Consider the following 18855-nt stretch of genomic DNA (forward strand, 5'->3'; position numbering starts at 1 on the left):
GAAAAGTAACGTTGAGATTATTCAATGTTTTCAGAATAAGATCTTTCTTTTTCCTGTTTAGCCTCCGGTAACTACCGTTTAGATAATTCTTCAGAGGATGATATGTATGAGTGTAAATGAAGTGTAAGTCTTGTACATTCTCAGTTCGACCATTCCTGAGATGTGTGGTTAATTGAAACCCAACCACCAAAGAACACCGGTATCCACGATCTAGTATTCAAATCCGTGTAAAAATAACTGGCTTTACTAGGACTTGAACGCTGTAAATCACGACTTCCAAATCAGCTGATTTGGGAAGACGCGTTAACCACTAGACCAACCCGGTGGGTTTTTCAGAACAAGCTGGCGAGATTCATTGCACAGGCACGGTGGTTCGCCCAGAATGAGGAGATTCAAGACTATTTTGGATTGCCTTAAGCTCGTGACGAGATCAAACGGTTCGAATTAAGTTTCAGACACTAATCAGACAGTCATGTGAACATTGTAGCAGTTAATCTCCTAAACAACAGTGAAGATGTCCGGCGATTTAAACGCCAACACGTACTAGACATAGGATCTCTGAGTGACACTTGAACTGAGTCGGTATCAGACATGCGATAAACATATTTACTATGCCTTAGTAAGGAGCCTACCACTCTTCTATTTCTTTCCGTGAACTTTTTATGCTACTATCTTGTTTAATAATATTGTAAATTATTTATTGGTTTTTTCACTAAATTATTGTAATCTCTTGAATTTTGCGATCCCGATTAATGGAAATGTGTTGTTTTTTTATATATAGACTTTTTATGAATATTATCTTTATTTATATATCAACGATTTATTGACGGTGTTCGCTGGAAAATTCTCTTCATGAGCTTTCTGTAATGTAATTTACTTGTGGTTCCTTAATCAGAACAGACTGTAAATACACGATTTGATAAAAAAAAAACTTTATATTACAGTATCTCAATACATCAAAAAAGTAATAAAGGCAAAAGAAAGTGTGTTTGTTTTTCCTCTAAATCTCATATTGTTCAACGTTAATTTTTTAAAATTATTAGTTATTAGATTTATTTTCTCTTTTGCCGATCTAAGAAAGCATGGTGAAAAATAAACTAACTGAAGTATATGTGGTTCGTATTTGCCTTCGGGCATATCATATAACCTCCAACAACCCAATAGAAAAATTAATATCACTAACGTAATGGAATTTTAATTACCTATTAATTATTACCCATTTACGACGAAATTTCCTAGAAAAGATATTTTACTACACATAATAAGTTTAATGATATATCAATTAGCATTAACCGCGTAATTTGTAATAAACTTATACCTAGATATAGCCTAAAACAAATTCTTACAAACGTCTTTAAAAAACTGACAACGATGTCACTGAACATTTTACTTATTTATATAGAGTTTAAAATTTAATTATTCCCTCAATGAAATTTTTGAAAATTATACGACTCGCTTTTTTATATAAGTATCTATTTTCTTTAAATTAAGGTTAAAATTTAATCTACACTGATAATAAAGATTGAAAATTACTCGGCCTGTGCTTACAATTTGTGCAAAAAAAAAATTAAACTATAATTTTTAAAACTTAAAAGGTTATAATTTAAAGATATGTAATAAATACAGCTACAAGTTGAAAGTCCAAAATAAAAAAATATAGGTAAAACGTTGGGAAAATTTAAAATAAAAACGTGTTTATTTACAATTATTAAATTTCAGATTTTTATTATATGTTACAAAAAAATGCAGCCAAATTAAATAGTCAAACCCTATTCGAAATACATAATATACAGTATATAAAAATATTTAATAAAATCAATCCAACATAAATACTTAATTTTCTGTACCCAAGTCCACGAATTAAAGTTAAAGCATTGTCGAGTTATAAAGTCAAATAAAAACTAAGGCAACCAAATAACACACACCAGTACATGTTATATGTACGAATCCACCCATGTTATAAATGGAGTTTGTTGGCCGATAGCAACATACTTTCTCTTGGTCACACACCACAAGTGCTGGAAAAGTAAAAATAAATCTCTTACATAAGTTTACCTAGCTGATACTAATAGCTAGTTATATAATGAAGACAATACTAATTGACATTAGTAAAATAATAGACAAATTATTGTTATTTAATAACATTCCTGATAATTCAATAATTAATCATAGTCACCAGAAAGAGGAAGAACTAGCTACAAATATTGGGAGTGTTATTCCTGTTAAATTTATTATTTGTAACATTAAGCATTAACTACTTTAAAATTATATACTGAAATACAATATAGAGAGAATATATATACATCAAATACTATATTAAAAGTAACGTCAACCAACATAAAACAGAGAAAGTGGGCAAGATGTGTGTAATTTTACTCATACACAAATGTATTTTCATAATTTTTTAAAAATTAATTGATGATATATTACATAAATTAAACTTACGTGAAAATAAGAAACAAATTTATAGATTTATAACACATCATAGGAGTGTGAGAAATATTTTTCACACATTACAGTGGGAAAATAATTGTGTATGTGATCTCATTCTCAGGAAAACGAATTTAATATTATAACTACTTTCTCTTTAACAGTAAATTCAACTTAAAAGGATATACTGTTTGTATAATAAACACATATTTTAACTAGAAAAACCATATTATATTTATAATATCCAATATTTTTACATTATTTAAACGTATTTCTGTACATCAAAATATGTACGTAAACATATAACCTAAATAATCAGTTAAAAATAACAACAATGCATCTAGTAGTAGTGACAAGAAAAAAGATGATCAAAAAACTAAGTTATAAAGTATTTATTTTAAATGACTTGGCTTCTTTTAGCAACTCGAGTAGAAACTGTGCCATCACAAAAAAAAAGCAAATTTAAAATGTTGGCAAAGTACATAATACAATATAATAGGTATATATTTAACGGAACCAATCCACAAAGTAAATGGATGGTAACTGACAGTATTCCGTACAGAGAATTAGGGATACATAGATTAGGGAACTCATTAAACTTATCAAGAAAATAAGAACGGTTGGTTAAATTACCAACAATTTTTTTTATTATTAATATATTAAATTAAATTCTATACATTACAAAGTAAATTTCTATTTATACACTTACATAATATTTCTATTTTTTTCTATTCTTTCCATTTTTTAATTTTTTTTTTATTAACAAGATGTCTATTATATATTTATATAACAAATAAAACTTTATTTAAATTCGATAATAATAAAATTCGAACAATTAATTTAGCAAAACTGAAGCTTTCATATATTTAATGTAACATACTTTTAAGCCCTTACAACCTAACTATAAAGCATTTATGATCATAAAAAATGGGTAAAATAAGAAAACTCACAGATTTAAAAGGACATTTACTGGATATAAATCACAAGTTTGATATACTCCGTTAACTGATTACAAAGCCCAATGAAATCTGTATTTATTTATTTATATTTTTTTTGTTAAACGCCTTCCTTCCGTATTACGAATCCAAAAAATTAGTGCTCCAATAAGAATTAAAATACTATTGATTGTTCTTGATCCAACGAAAAAAAAATTTGAACATTCCAATGTCAAACAAACTCTACTGTAAGAGTAATAGAAAATAAAAATAATAATTTTAATGATTTAGAAAAATTTACTAAAATCATCCAAAATTTCTAAGGATACTTTGAATCAAACACCTATTTTTTTTCTATGAAAGAGCAAGCATCAACAGCTACGGTCCATTAGCCCGGTGGAAATTGGTAACGTATGGAAAGACGGCATGTCTGACCGGGATTCGAAACTGGACTCCGCGTGAGACGCTAGCAAATCAGCCATGGAGGTCGGTAAACAACTACTTAAATTAAACAGAATAAGTCAAAAATATTTGGCATAATCTCAGACAAATAATTTCAAATTAGATCAATGTAACGATAACTATACTCAAGTGAAAAAATCACAAGTTTTAAACTTAAAAATTCTTTAACCGGTTTTAGTATGCATAGAGAATTATATACGAAAGCTAGATTAGCTAACTATTATGTTCTCCGTAAAAGTAATTATTTCTTCTCAACATTTTACACAAAAAAAAAAAAATCTAGTACTGATCTAAATTTAATGTGTAAACAGATATAAAATATTTAATTGAAATTTTTGCACCTTAAAACAGGTATATGTATATGAATATATCCCTGACATATAATTTTCTCTCTCTCTCTCTCTGTGTGTGTGTGTGGCGCGCGCGGATGTGTATATAGGTATATATAGAGAATAAACAATTTAATTAAAACATTAAATAATCAATTAATTTTTAATTGAGAAAAATGCGCAATTAAAAAAGTATCAAAGAGAAATGCTTAATAACAGTTTACGTGTCAATTAGATGCACACATTTTTTACATATAAATATACAACAGAATTAGTATCGATTCATATAAACACAGAACTTAAAATAAATACTGATTAAAAAAATAATTTAATACAGGAATATACTCGTATATTTTATGAAATATTTCAAAAGTTTGAAAAAAAATAAAACAAAAGTTAACATACAATAATTTTGATAGGTTCACGTTATAATCTAATCTGCAAGTTAATTAATACAATCTCAACTTCTCTGATAGATTGCTCCACAACCGGTTACGATAAAATTAAAATTTACCCTAAGAAAGACAGATATTTTAAACATAATACTACACTATATGCAGGAGTCCTATACTATATAATGAGGAGAGGTGGATTAGAACTTGGTGGCCAGTCCACACAGAGTTTAATGGATTTGATTGTGTTTAAGCTAAATTTCTACTTACGACTTGAAACGACTGTCGAAACGATACTGTATAATTTTCTAATAAACAGTAATTTTTATTTTATTTCTTTACAAACATAGAAAAATATTCTTTTTATAGTTTTTGTTAGGTTTTTATTAAGTTATTAGTATTACGTTTTTTATTGTCATATTTTCTTTATATTGTTTTTATTTAAATCTTTGTCTTCATACCTATAGTTATCTTTTCTATTTCCTTAACTTAAAATAATTAACATTCGAAATGTTTTTCTAGCTTTTGATTCTTACATTTTTATTCGTTTGAAGTGTTTTGATCGATTTCTATTTACTATCTTTTTTTTTTCAATAAATTTAAGGACTTATTTTTATACGAAAAAAAAGAAGCATACTGAGAAAACCATAAAAAATATTCTAATGCTACTTGTAGCTTTTTGTAATGTTTCATTAGCATTAGGTTTTTTCACAATATTTTTTAATATGTAATCTTTATCTTTATTTTCAAGAAAACCAGTTACATGACCAGAATTCGAACCCCGGACTTTCTGGATGAAAGGCTAAGACGTTACCACTTGTATATTAAACATTGTTTTTTAATAACGTATAGGCTATGAAACTACTTTGTCAGGTCATATGCAGTTGAAATATTCTGTTAAGTTCATTCTCTTCTGGGTGATAAATTAATGCTTTTGATAAGAAAGAAGTCCACCAATCGTGCATCTATTCGGAATATTTCGTCTGTGGATAAATTTCTGGAGTTTCTTAGCCTTTCTATTGCAGTTCATGGTAGAGCTGGGCATATCAAAATAACAAGCTACCTTTTTTACACACACACGCGCGCGCGCGCGCACACACATACACAAGAATAAAAAATAAAAATGATACTTCAAGATAATAATAGTTTTTATTATTATTTAATTAGCCAATAGCTGGTATGTTAAATTTGATTATTTTTCTATAAAATAATGAATAAAACATAATTACAACAGCATAATAAAAGCTGAAATAATAAATTAATTTTAAAGAAAAGTCTGTAAAAACAAGTATTTGAACAATTCAACGTAATACCGCAATATAAAAAAGTATTTAATTAACTGTAAACAACTTTAAACTTATAAAATAAAAAATATATATAATTACAATATTATGAAAGTTTTTGAGAATTACTTCAAAATTTTCATAAATGTTTAAAACTGTTATACAAGGGTTACAAAAAACCGTTTATTAATAACGAGATCCCGGTGTTTGGATGTCTACAATAATATAAAGCTTTAAAGAAAATATTATTAGATATATAATTTATTTTTCCTGTTTTGTTAATAATTTATTTTAGATATGTATATTTATAAAATAATTAACGCGGATGTGGTATTCATAAAATGATATAATGTTGTAGATATAACAAAAAAAAGAAGTTTGATAATAATTTCACTTATGAATTTATATTAAAAATATACCTTTATTGAAATTCCATTATAAACTACTTATATAACACAAGAGTATTATACAACATTTAACCTAAATTCTGTTTTAATTTTATATCCAAATAGTCTACCAGATAAAGTCACAAAACGGTGGAGGTCCAACTTATTTATTTTACCTATATTGAAGCCCAACTTTGTGACAAATGCACCTACTTTTATGATTCTTTCTTTACTTTGTAAAGGAAAACCTATAGTAAGTTTCTTCTCGATAACTTGAATTAATGATATTTTTATGTTATAAGATGTGTCACCGTAAGTACTTCTGATATTATAAAGTATTTTCACGTGAAACTTCCAAGCAAATTGGACGAAAAATTATATTAATGTATCTTAGATATAAAAATGAGATTTAAAGATCACCTTTATTCTCTTCTTAGTCTATACAGAATATATTATATAAAATAAAGGTGTAAAAACTAAAAGTAAAGAATAATGCTTATTCTCTATAGCGTTTGCTCATGCTCAATAATAGAATATTTACGTAATTTCTCAGCGGTTTTTTTTTATTTTTTATAAAAAAATTAGGCACTTCGGTTGTTGCGTTTCTAGCAATGGCTTTTTTTCCATAAGACTAAATATTTTATAGAGCTACCCATTATTTACAGCTAATTATGAATAACACTAAAAAAATAATAAATGAAATTGTAAAAAATCGATAAAACAGGACTTAAAACACGCCTTACAAAAATTAACTACTTGTTAATTTTTATTTTAAAATTTACTGGTTGCTAATTTGGAATTTGTTGCTATATTGTGAACTAGAAATAGTTGGTTCTACAGTTAAAATAAAAAGTTAAAACAACTTTGATTTTTTTTAATATTACTGATTTTAATTTGCTTTATTTGATATTTTCTGGGAGAATCCTGATACTTATCTTGTAATTACGAAAAAATAAGTTTTTATCAATAAATATATATGAGTATACACGCAACTCCTTTTTCTTTTTCAAGAATATCTAAGGATGGATATATGTGTAAGAGTATATAATAATTTGATACGTTTGTTTTTTAATAAGAATAATACATTGGTTTTTATTCCTGAAGGCCAGAAATCAGTGTCTGACCTTAATTCAAAAGAATTCGTTGCTCCGTCATTCTGTGACGTTCAATATCTTCAACTGCGTCAGAGTATTCTTATGATGTAGTGACTTAAAAAAACATCAAACTCAAAAATCACTTTCATTTTATATGATTATAATGTATTTCGTTTTACATTCTGCAATTAAATAAAACTATTTAAGCATTACTAATTAATCATTTTACACTAATTAATTTATGTCTAACTCAGAAAAGAATAGAAATAATACACTTAAAAAAATGATTGATATATATTCAACACGGGGGAAAAGTAGTAAATAAATTTCTAAAAAAATAGCTAATTACTAATTGCATGAAATTATTATCATAAAATTTAACGTCAGCGGCCATTAAATTTAACTGAAATAAAACAATTAGAAATAACGTCGAAGTTTTAGACGTTTATTGGATCTACTTATGTAAAAACAGATTCTTCTCTAAAGAACTTGAGGAACTAGAAAATGCCTTAAGATCTTAGTTTCAATGAAAGGAAAATTCTGACAATCACCTCCATGTGGTAGAGAGGTAGCATGAATAAGTGTTCACTATGTAAGTAGAATACATGTAAGAGGCTAAGGATTGCAGGGTACAAATATCTCCCGAAATAAGGAGATCCCAACCACCAAGTACCAACAGCCACTTGAGAGTAGATGATCAGGTGGAGGATAAGGCACTCTATTGTCCTTGGAATAAGAAATTACCACAAAAGGCAGAAAAATCACTTACTGATCAACTTCATTGGAATGTGGAAGGCAATGATACCACCACAATAACGATCGTAATGATATTCTCCAGGAATACCAGTATGACGGATTTAAAAGTAAAATGTTCCAGAGATTCAATTCCCTCACTCGGATCTACGGGAGGAAATGCTTTGAGTACCACCGAGCAGGGAACTGCTCGGTTGTTAAAATATCATGAATTCAGTGGTTGTCCATTTAATGTCAACTTTATTCAAGGATACTCTCCAACGGTAGGATTACAAATATGAATTGTGAAGTTAAGATTTTTTTACAATAAAATAATGAACAAGTTGAAATCTTAAAGAAAAAGTAAACAACTACATAATGGGTGATTTTAATCACCCATTATGTAGGTGATTCGATCTTGGTCGAGGGAAAAGATCAGACCTCGTTGATCAGTTTGAGTTAGGTGAGGGAAATAGACTTTTTAGTTTTTCCAAGGACAGAAATTAGTTGTTACAAATACTTGATATAATTTACTTATGAGACGCTTATATGCTTGGAAGGCGTCTGGCGAGTCCTGAGCACGATAAGAAACAAATCGACTATGTTCGAGTTAATTGACTCTTCAGAAATAGTGTCGAAAGCGGTCTGTGCGTATCCTGGAACCGACTAGGCCGGACAGCATACCCATGAATCTTATCAAAGTGATTAAAGACAAAAATATACAGTTATTGGTAAACCTTTTCAACTCGATATAATCAACAGGAATCGTCCCAGAGAATTGACTGGAGCCGGTTTTCGTTATCGTACTGTTTTAAATTACCGTACCCTGTGATCAATATAATGAGTCATACATTGAAGGTCTTCCTTCGTGTCATCCATGGCAGGATTAAGAGAAAATGTGAAGGTCTTGTCTATACTCAGTTTGTTTTAGAAATGTCTGGCAACACGTGACGCACTGTCTTGAAGAAACTACTTCAAAGATATCTGACGGAACAAAAAGATGTCTTCGTATGTTTTATTGATTACTAGAAAGTATTCGATACGTAAAACATGGTAATTTTGTAGAAGTGCTATAGAAAATAAATTGTTACAGCAGAGGCACCCGAATTATTAAGAATTTCTATTGGCGATAAAGGGCGAAATGGAGACTTGGGGACAAAACAAATACTGAATGTGATATTTAATAAGACAGATTTGAGGTGCTTTTCAAAGTACCGAAGGTTCAGTAACTATACTGTCTTTGACCAATACTATGCCTGTCATCGACCAACGGGTTTTCCAGTAATTTAGGAATCGCTTAAGAAACTGGTATTAATTAGTCCTTAAATTAACATGATGAAGGAAGTAGCATAAACAGACTACAGCAGACAGATAAGAGTTACATGTCTTTATGCAACAACTGTTCTTGCATAAAGTGTTCTGCCATTAATAGTAGAAAAGAACAAATTAGTCTTGCCCTAGTATGTTCCTTAAACAGGATTAGAAACATTGACCTATATTAAATATACATATTTATAACATTGTTGTAGGGATTTTCCATTAGCCTTCGGGCAGATAAATTACAAACGAAGCATTTGTTAAGTTACCTGAAAATAATATGGCTTGAGGAACGATTTAGTTGGCTGTTAAAACAAAGAACCCGATCAAACCTACACAATAATTTATTTTCATTCAAAATTATTTCGTAACTTTCAGTTATGTAATATCGGTATAAGATATTACTAATCGGTGTAAGATATATCTAATATCGTATAAGTTTGAAGGCTGACAACGAAATTATTACTGCGTGTTATGTACCATAATCAAACTTTAGTAGGCGAATTGACAAGAAATATAAGTTGAACACTGAAATTTTTTAAAACCATTCTAAAGAATAACAAACCTTCCATATGCTTATTAGGCAAAGTGAGGCGTAAATTTTCAAATAGAGAGGTTTTATAAAATATTTTTTTTAAATAAGTTTTCTTAAAAAATTTTAAGACAAACGGTACAATTATGAGAAAACCTAACGATAACTCGATAGAATTCTCGGGAATTAGAATGGTGAATCTACTAACGACTTAAAAAATTCAGCTGCTTAGCAACCAAACATTTAAGATAACACTTGTTTTTAAAATTAACAATTATATTAATATATTGAATCTTAATGAAGTTGATTTATTTAACTTCCATCATTGATATTATAATTATTATCATTATACTATTAGAGAACAAACTTAACCAAAATTAAAATCTCACAATACTGTCAACTGTTCGGTAAACATCCCCAACATATTAACAGCAATGAAACATCAACGATAACATAATGCATAACATGGGAATTAAAAACTTCATTTGACCGTCACGAATACAATTATTACTTATTTTTAACGCGTTTAGACATTATTTTTGTCTGTTATGAATTTATTTATAGATAAAAGTAATTTATTTATTAACTTATCTTTATTTTAGTATTCTGTTTAAAAAGATTAAAAACTAATTATGATAAGTATTCTATTAAATACAAACTGAAAGAATAATATGAATTAAAACATAACAGACAGGAAGACTGAAATAAATTAAGAACTTTTTCAGCTGAACTATACAGTTATTTTAATTTATTATATATTTCGTATATTTATCTTTAAGGAAAAAATACTACTAAGGCACATGTTACAGTTAATTACGGCTCTAAAGCTATACAATACAACTTCATTCCTGGAAATCGACCAGGTACCTGAGACTGAAGTACTCTTGCTTAGACTTCGTGTTTACGTTGTAGTGGTCTAATATGTACCATGCGGAATGTCCTTCAATCAGCTAAAAGAAACTTGCAGAATATTAATTCTCTAATTAAGAATTGATATTCGTAATTAAATTACTAAACAAATTTCATTATTAATTTAATTAAAAAAGTAAAACATCATTTTCTTTGAAAAGTCTTATTAAAATTCAAAACAATAAATTTTACCACAATAACTAATACAATTCTAATTTTAATAATAATTATAGTCTCAAACTTTTGGATGGAAGTAAATACGATTTTATATTTATTTATTATAGTCTACACGGCTTTAAAATAGATTAAAAACCAAGCTACAGTATAACAGTCGGTCTTATTTCCAACCGACAAATCAGGAAATGTGATTAAAATTACAAATACTAAATTAAACCCGAATTACATGTGTTCATATTATATAACTCTAACAATTTGTCTCTAAGAAGTAAGATATATTCTATAAAAAGAATTAATACAACAAATTCCAAGGATACTCGAAAATATTTCTTCAAGAATCTTAGACCTGTTGGACAGGTTTTTTTAATTCGGAATGAAAAAAAAATTAAGTTACGGCGTATATTTAAGCAAAGTTTTTAATATGAAATATGTTGTTTCTATCTTAAGTAAGAATGTCCCCATCACCTGTGAAGGGGGTTGGGATAGGCGTCTGCTGTCTGGAGGGTTCCTTAAGCTCTCCTCTGAGTGGGATTGTTTGACACATCATGCTACTCTTCCACCGAGGTTGATCATCCTTTCCAACATCCATCCTCTATTCCTTGATATTTTCACTCCAATTTTTGACATCGTGAGATAAAGTGAAATCTCTACTATTGAATATGTTGAGAATTCCCACGTATTATTGATAGGGGTGTTTTTGGATTCTTCTTGTTCTTTAGCAATCAATTTATCATAACGAATTAAGGGCCAACAGTCGTAAAAAAAATCCACATGGCGGAGTCTCTGCCTTTTATTTGGAGGGTTTAAGATTCGAATCCCCATCAGGTTTGTCATTATTTGCACGCTGTAATTCATATTTCATAACTAGGCGAATGTTTATAGTATGTAAAATAAAAATAATTCGTTAATACCGTAATTCAATACAGAAATTCGTTTCATATATTCTTAATTATTCAATGTCGACAAAATAACGGTACTAACTACTGGATAATGGAAATTACTATATCACATTATAGTTTACGGTAAAAATATTAACAGACCACAAGCAAGTTGACAAAAATAAACTGAAAATAATAAAATATAATTTCGTCTTAAATTAGTCTTTTTTTTTTTTTACAAATTATCAACAAGTGTAGAAAAGACCAATATCGTTGAAATAGAACAGGTATACTTTGAGAAGTAAACGTGAGAGGGACAAAAAGAACAGAAAATTAATAATGAAGAAAGAAGGAAACGTATACTAGTTCATATTTATTTCAGAATAGCATTACTTTCGTTATTTAAGAACATTTCTTTACTTCCACGGGAAAAATAATGAATAGATTATTATTAGTCAAACTAGGAAGCCCTTGTAACTATCCATAATTGCTTTTAACTGATAGCCTACGCACAAGCTTATATGTGAGTAAGATATGAGGCCAGTAAACGACAGGCAGTAGCTAAAAATAAGTTCAGAATATATATATATATGTACATTATTTACAAATCGTCCATTCTTCTTTCAGCCCAAGGCGAATTTCTATTAAGTATATAACGATTATTTATCTTGATTTTTTATTCAGGAATTTATTTCGGAAGGTTGAGTATGTTTGAGAATATACGTAACTTGAATTCAACAACAAAAAGAAATTCATTTGTAATAAAAACTAAATAATTTACATGTAACTTGAATTCAATAGAAAAAGATTATTTCATTTGCAATAAAAGTAAATAAATTAGATAATTACAGAAAGTTTTCTAACATTAAGTGTTTTTATTTATGTGACTAATGGATACTCTCGTACGAAAATGTTAAGTATAAGAAACATTTCTTCTAATGTAGTTCAAATAGGTCCTAAATAGCCTGTTTAATATGTCAATGGTTTTATAATTATTGAATACTGAACGAATTATGGCACTTGCTCTCAGCATATTCTTCATAATACAATGATACGAATAAGTTTTACCAATCTGTATCATTCATATTAATCAAACTACGAATGATACGGATTGTATCATTAATCCTCAGTATAATGAAGAGGATGTAGACGTAAATGTGTACGCATCTTTACAATCTAAATGAAAATAAGTCATTCTTACTAAAATAGTACACTAAATAAAGAATACATTATTCATTAATAGCTCACAATAAAATTCTGCTGTATTTCCCCTCACTACCGTTTTCTATCTTAAGAAATCAGTATTTATATAAATTTAATTCGAATTTACTTTTTTTTTTATCAGCCGTTATTACCACCAAGCGACCCGAACGATTCGTAGGTTGTAAAACGAGAAACACGACCAAAATGTATTGGAGTAAATAATAAATTATTATTTGGAGTAATAATTGCTTTATTTTGAGTTTTATCTTGAACAAAGCCAAGCTTATAATTTCAAAAAATTACTTTTAAACTAATTACTGAACTTCAAACTTATTTGCTATCTTCCCTGAAATATATTCTTAAAATTCATTACTAACATGTAAATTATAATGAAAAGTCTATTTCAGATACAAAGAAAGAACCGCTATTCAAAAAAGATATTTTTAAATTTAATTTCAAGTTTTATATTCACACATTTTTTCGCTAACAAAAGAGGATCATCGCACTCGACCGAAATAATAGAAGTATTTGCAAAGTTATACTGAAGTGATTTTTTGTAAAATAATTATAGACTCTAATTTTTTTATTCATAAAAAATCTTAATTTACTTTAAAATGAGTTAATTTTATATTGTAAACATTACATAGTATTTAAAAAATTAAATTCAAAAATATATACTGATAAAGAAAGGCTAATTAATTTTTATAATTATATGCGTATAATCTTTTCATTATTTTTTTCCTACAGAATAATATCGGTTAAAAAATCACTCGTTCAATATACTTTCGGACGACCGATTCTATATTCTAAATGAAATGTTTGTCTATTTGTAAATATGACAGGATCAATAGTAATGAATCGTTCTTTTGTGTACTTTACGAAAGGGACGCGCGCTCACACACATTACAAAGTGCATAAACGAACAATAAAATATGAAAGTATGAGTTTAAAAACATCGCCTAATAACTGTTTAAAATTTATTATACCCTCATATACTGTATTTAAGAAAGAAGTTTGTTGACTCTTTTTTGGCTAGACAAGGAACCAAAGATTTCCTAATGACAGTGAATAAATAAGTTAATGGCTTTTGTACATTTAGATAAGATATAATCAAAACAATACATTGTTCTTCCAATATAATAGTAATAAACATATAACAGATAAATAATGTATATGCAGCCATAACAAACTGGATCGATAGAAAAATAATAGATAAAAATTAAGAAAAAATAATTAAAATGAGATTAAGAAACAAAAATCAAAAGGAATGCCAAAAGAAAAACTATTATTAATCAGGAAAGGTCAAGAACTTAGTTGAAGGTTACAAAACAAAACGTATTACATAACTATAAAAAGTCTTTTGGGAAAAAAAGGTATTTCAGACAAATCAAAATTAAAATAAGTATTAAATATTTCAGATCCTACATGAATGAATAAATGCAGTTAATCTTTTACATTGATATAGTACTTACGTTTGAAGGGATTTCTCTACATACTAATGGAATTAATTTTTCCAAAGATGTTGATGAAATACAATAAAAAAATTAAAGAAAACTATTTTTTATCAGGGTATGGAGAATCTACAGGTAACTCTATAGCAAAATTATTTTTTGTGTTAATATTGTTATTTTACAATAATCTATTTTATACTCGTATACGAAGTTTTTTCACCAGTTTTGACGGAATAAGTTAAAAAATGACAGTTACCTTATTCACAAAACGGAATCTCTTAAAACATATTCTTGAAATTCTGGACAATTAAAATTTTTAACTGTAAATGTCTCGTATAAAACGGATCAATATTCTTGAATTATACATTAGCAATCTGCTCAACAAAATGAAATATTGGAAAAATTATAGAAACTATACCAATATGTAAAGAATATTTAAAAAAAACTACATTTAATATACTAACAGATTTTTTTAATTTTATAAATAGAGATAAAAAAATATGTTTTTAAATAAATGTTATTGATAATAATTTTATTTCATATGAATACTTAAGGTTTAGGTTACGTGGTTTAAAAATAAATACGTTAAAAAAAAACAAATATGTTTTCTGACAATAAAACAAAACCCAACTCCCACTACCTCTTAAACAATACGTTTATACTAACAGTGTATCATGTGCAGCCTTGAATTTAAACTCGGTTGGTTGAAAACATGTGAATAGATTTTTAAAACTTTGCAATCATTCGGCGACCTTCCTCAACAAATCAACGACAGCAGTTAAAATATAAAATCATATTTAGCTGAAGTTAAAATAAATACATTTTTAAATTTATATTTCAAGTAATTATTTTTCTTTAACGAACTCTTTATTTTTAATTCATAGTCTATATTTTTTAACTCTAAATAAATAAGATTTTATTCATTACAAAAATAATTTAAAAAACAAATGCTAATTAACTATTATCAATAACAAACTGATTTATCTTAACATTAAAAAATCAATATTTAATATTATTTCATTACGTAAGAAAAATTACAGAATAATTCATACAATAAATTAAAAGCTAATTTCTATATATTAAAAACAATTTTTATAAAAATAAAATAACGTCCGAGATTTTAATAGTAAACATTAACGAATATAACAGATAACTGAAAAAATATATGTAGCATATCTTTAAGTATTACAATGTAATAAAAGTATTCATTCAGAGCAAGATGTAAAAAGACGCAAACGGTGTTGCAAAACTTTTCCGGAAATTCCACACAAGTTTTTTCTTAGCGATAAAGTTGAAAATGATTAATTTCTCGACTTTCATATTAATTTATTTATACTTTTTATCAATTAAAAACAATGTCAAAAAGAAGTTGCACAAACAATTTATTAAATCAGTTTATAATAAATTTGAATAATTACAAATTCAACCCTCTGTTAAAGTTTTTTAATGTACGGAGATTGTTTTTAATGTATTAAAGTAAGTAATATCGTAGGAAAAACAAACATCAAAAACTACTACTACATTTTGATCAATTGAACTATATATATATATATATATATATATTGAACGGAAAGTTAACACTAATGCATGTTAACAAAAATATTATAATTCTAATAACCCCTCATTTTCAGAAGAATAATATTAAGTCGATAAGTTAAAAGAAAGATCTTAGTAAAATTCATCATGATCAAATTTTTAGTAGAAAGAACGTCATGAAAAGAATAATATATTTATAATTTAAATTTTGACTTTCCTATAAGTTAAAACAAAACACACGTACAAATAAAATTTTCATGTAAATAATATTTACTGAGATGCAAGACCTAATTCATATATTTTTTTAATTAAAATTCATTAATTACCCCGTAAAATTACATGAAACTATATTAAACCGTTCATGAAATATCAAGTAATACAAAAAGCAAGCGGTTAATCTTTGACCGGTGTTCCTTTAATAACGTGCAGTGAATTAAAAAATTTCATTAAAAATTAAAATTATTTTAATTATACAACTGAGGTTAATGTAAAAATAAGAAGTAATAATATTCTTTAATTTCAATTGCTGTTGTAGTAACAACAAAGAAACTAGTTATCGCAATTTTTAATGATTTACAAACGACACACAATGCACAATAAAATAGCTTACGATAGTATAGTAATAAAACATAAATACGGTAAATAAAATAATTAGTAATTGAGAGTAACAGTTTCATTTAACGAGCTGCTCGTGGCCAAGAAATAAAATCGTACGTATAAAATATATATTTAATACGCTAATATGTGCAATTCTAAATACAAATTATTGTAGGTAAACAAAATATCAGTTTTAATCTAAATATATTTTACTATACTAAACAGAATTGATAATTAATTTACCTGTATCATTAAATCCCTTTTGGGTAGGGCAAATTTTATTTTGCATTTTAACATCTTCATCTTCGTCCTCTTCTTCCTCGAAATATCCACTTTCGTGTTCGGCGTCTTTATGTACACCCATAGTTAATTATACTAATTTGTATTACAATGACAGCATCGATCCCAGTGTTAAGGCACTAATCTCACTTACAGTAAACAACCGTAACGGGGATACGTTAACTGATTCACAACCGACCACAACTTTTGAAATAGATAAATAACAGAGATGTAGGTCGTCGAGATCGCGTTGAACTACTACGCAGCTTTCAGCAAATATGTAATTTAAAAATATCAACACTATAAAGTTTATTTATAAAACTGTTTACGCTGTTGTAAACAACAATAACAAAACGATTACCGTTTATGTCCGTTACACAGCGTTTTCACTAGTCACTTTAAATAAATTTTATAATAAAAAATACACCGTTTAAACAATGCATATAGAATCCAATACAACAAATCAATAAACGATAAAAACTAATGCACGTTTTACAACAAGAAGGAATCAAAATAAAACGAATGCTGCATAACGGAACGCACACTACAGATATCGGAAAGCGACTGACTAGAGAGAAGCCGTCAGCTGTACGTACTCCCCTACCATACGTCCTCGATTACCCCCACTACTTGAATCAGCTGTTTCCACTACACTATTTGCTTGCGCAAGACAAGGACGGTAAATAGTTGCGCATGCGGTTTATTCTTCTATCGCTATAAAACCAACACGTCACAAGTAATTGATTTTATTACTGCTGAGAATGTTCTTTAACAGCAAGTTTCCAGCAGGTGATGTCAAATTCTCCTTATTGCTGCTAATCTATTAAGCGATTATTATTATTTCCATGAACAACTTGATGCTTCTACTAAATCGCATTTAATTCCTTTTTATTATTTAAATCTTCTGTAAATTATTCAAAGGGAAAATAACTTTTAATCTCAAAACGAAAACAGTAACATTTTATTATACAATTTTACTAACAAATTTAATTAAACTTTTGAGTAAATTTTATAGGAATAAGAGTTATAGTAGAATAAATTTATAAACCCATTAATATTAAAACTGAGTACTACATAAAATAATTTAACTGAATTTCTGTATCGTATAAATGTTATTAAAACAAAATAATAATGATGTTTCAAAACTTCTACAGTTAACCATTACGTCGACTCTGATATTTAACCTTGGTATTTTCCGTACATCTTATTTTTTAACGCTAAGAATGAACGTAGGTAAATTTAAATAAATATACCGGTTTCTATAAACTCATTCCTGGAAAAAATACAACTACAGGATAATAGTTTAAGAATATATTAATATTTTTAGTTCCAAATCTCATCCAGGGAAAGTGGAAAAAACTGATTGTAGGTTTGTGAGATGCGTATCCATGAATCGTCAAACTCGATTAACAAAGCTCAGAAAAAAGGGTTTGAATAATAATTACGACAATAAGTTTCCCTAAAATATAAAGCTTAACAAGATTTCAATCACGAATTTTAAGCTAAATAAATCAAATTGCCATTACAGTGGATGTTTTAATACTATTACTTTTGGTTAGTAATTAAATTTTTAATCCAAGTAATACTTGGATTGTTTTAAATAATAATAATTAGATCAACCTGAACTTTCTGCGAATCAATAAAGTTTAAGTTAAATCCGTACTCAAATATATTTCAATTAATGGCCTTCAAAATTGTTATTCTGTTCTATACCGAACTCGTTTATTTAATATTTTCACATAATATAATAATTAGCATTATATAATTCTAACTTTTAAGAATAACGACAGTCACATTTTTTGTATTCCTTAACTTTTATTAAATAAGTGTTATGGTTAAGTTTATCAAAGTTTTCCTCTATTTTTTCAAGAAATCTATATTTCATCTTATCCATGGAATCGAAACACCTATCAAGGTAATCTGTACAATATTT

At 27.5% G+C, this 18855-nt stretch overlaps 1 protein-coding gene across 1 annotated transcript in view; it reads right to left on the reverse strand.

Annotated features, from left to right (window-relative positions):
* LOC142319430 (ribosomal protein S6 kinase alpha-5-like) overlaps positions 1–17467 on the reverse strand; it is a 257701-nt gene extending 240234 nt beyond the window's left edge. Inside the window, exon 1 of the mRNA XM_075356704.1 lies at positions 16887–17467. Coding sequence (XP_075212819.1) covers positions 16887–17007 — 121 coding nt within the window. The 5' untranslated portion in view covers positions 17008–17467. The remainder of the gene's footprint in view (positions 1–16886) is intronic.
* Between the last annotated feature and the right edge of the window lie 1388 nt (positions 17468–18855).

This window comes from Lycorma delicatula, chromosome 2 (genome assembly GCF_047948215.1).
Source record: "Lycorma delicatula isolate Av1 chromosome 2, ASM4794821v1, whole genome shotgun sequence".
Taxonomy (NCBI): Eukaryota; Metazoa; Arthropoda; class Insecta; order Hemiptera; family Fulgoridae; genus Lycorma; species Lycorma delicatula.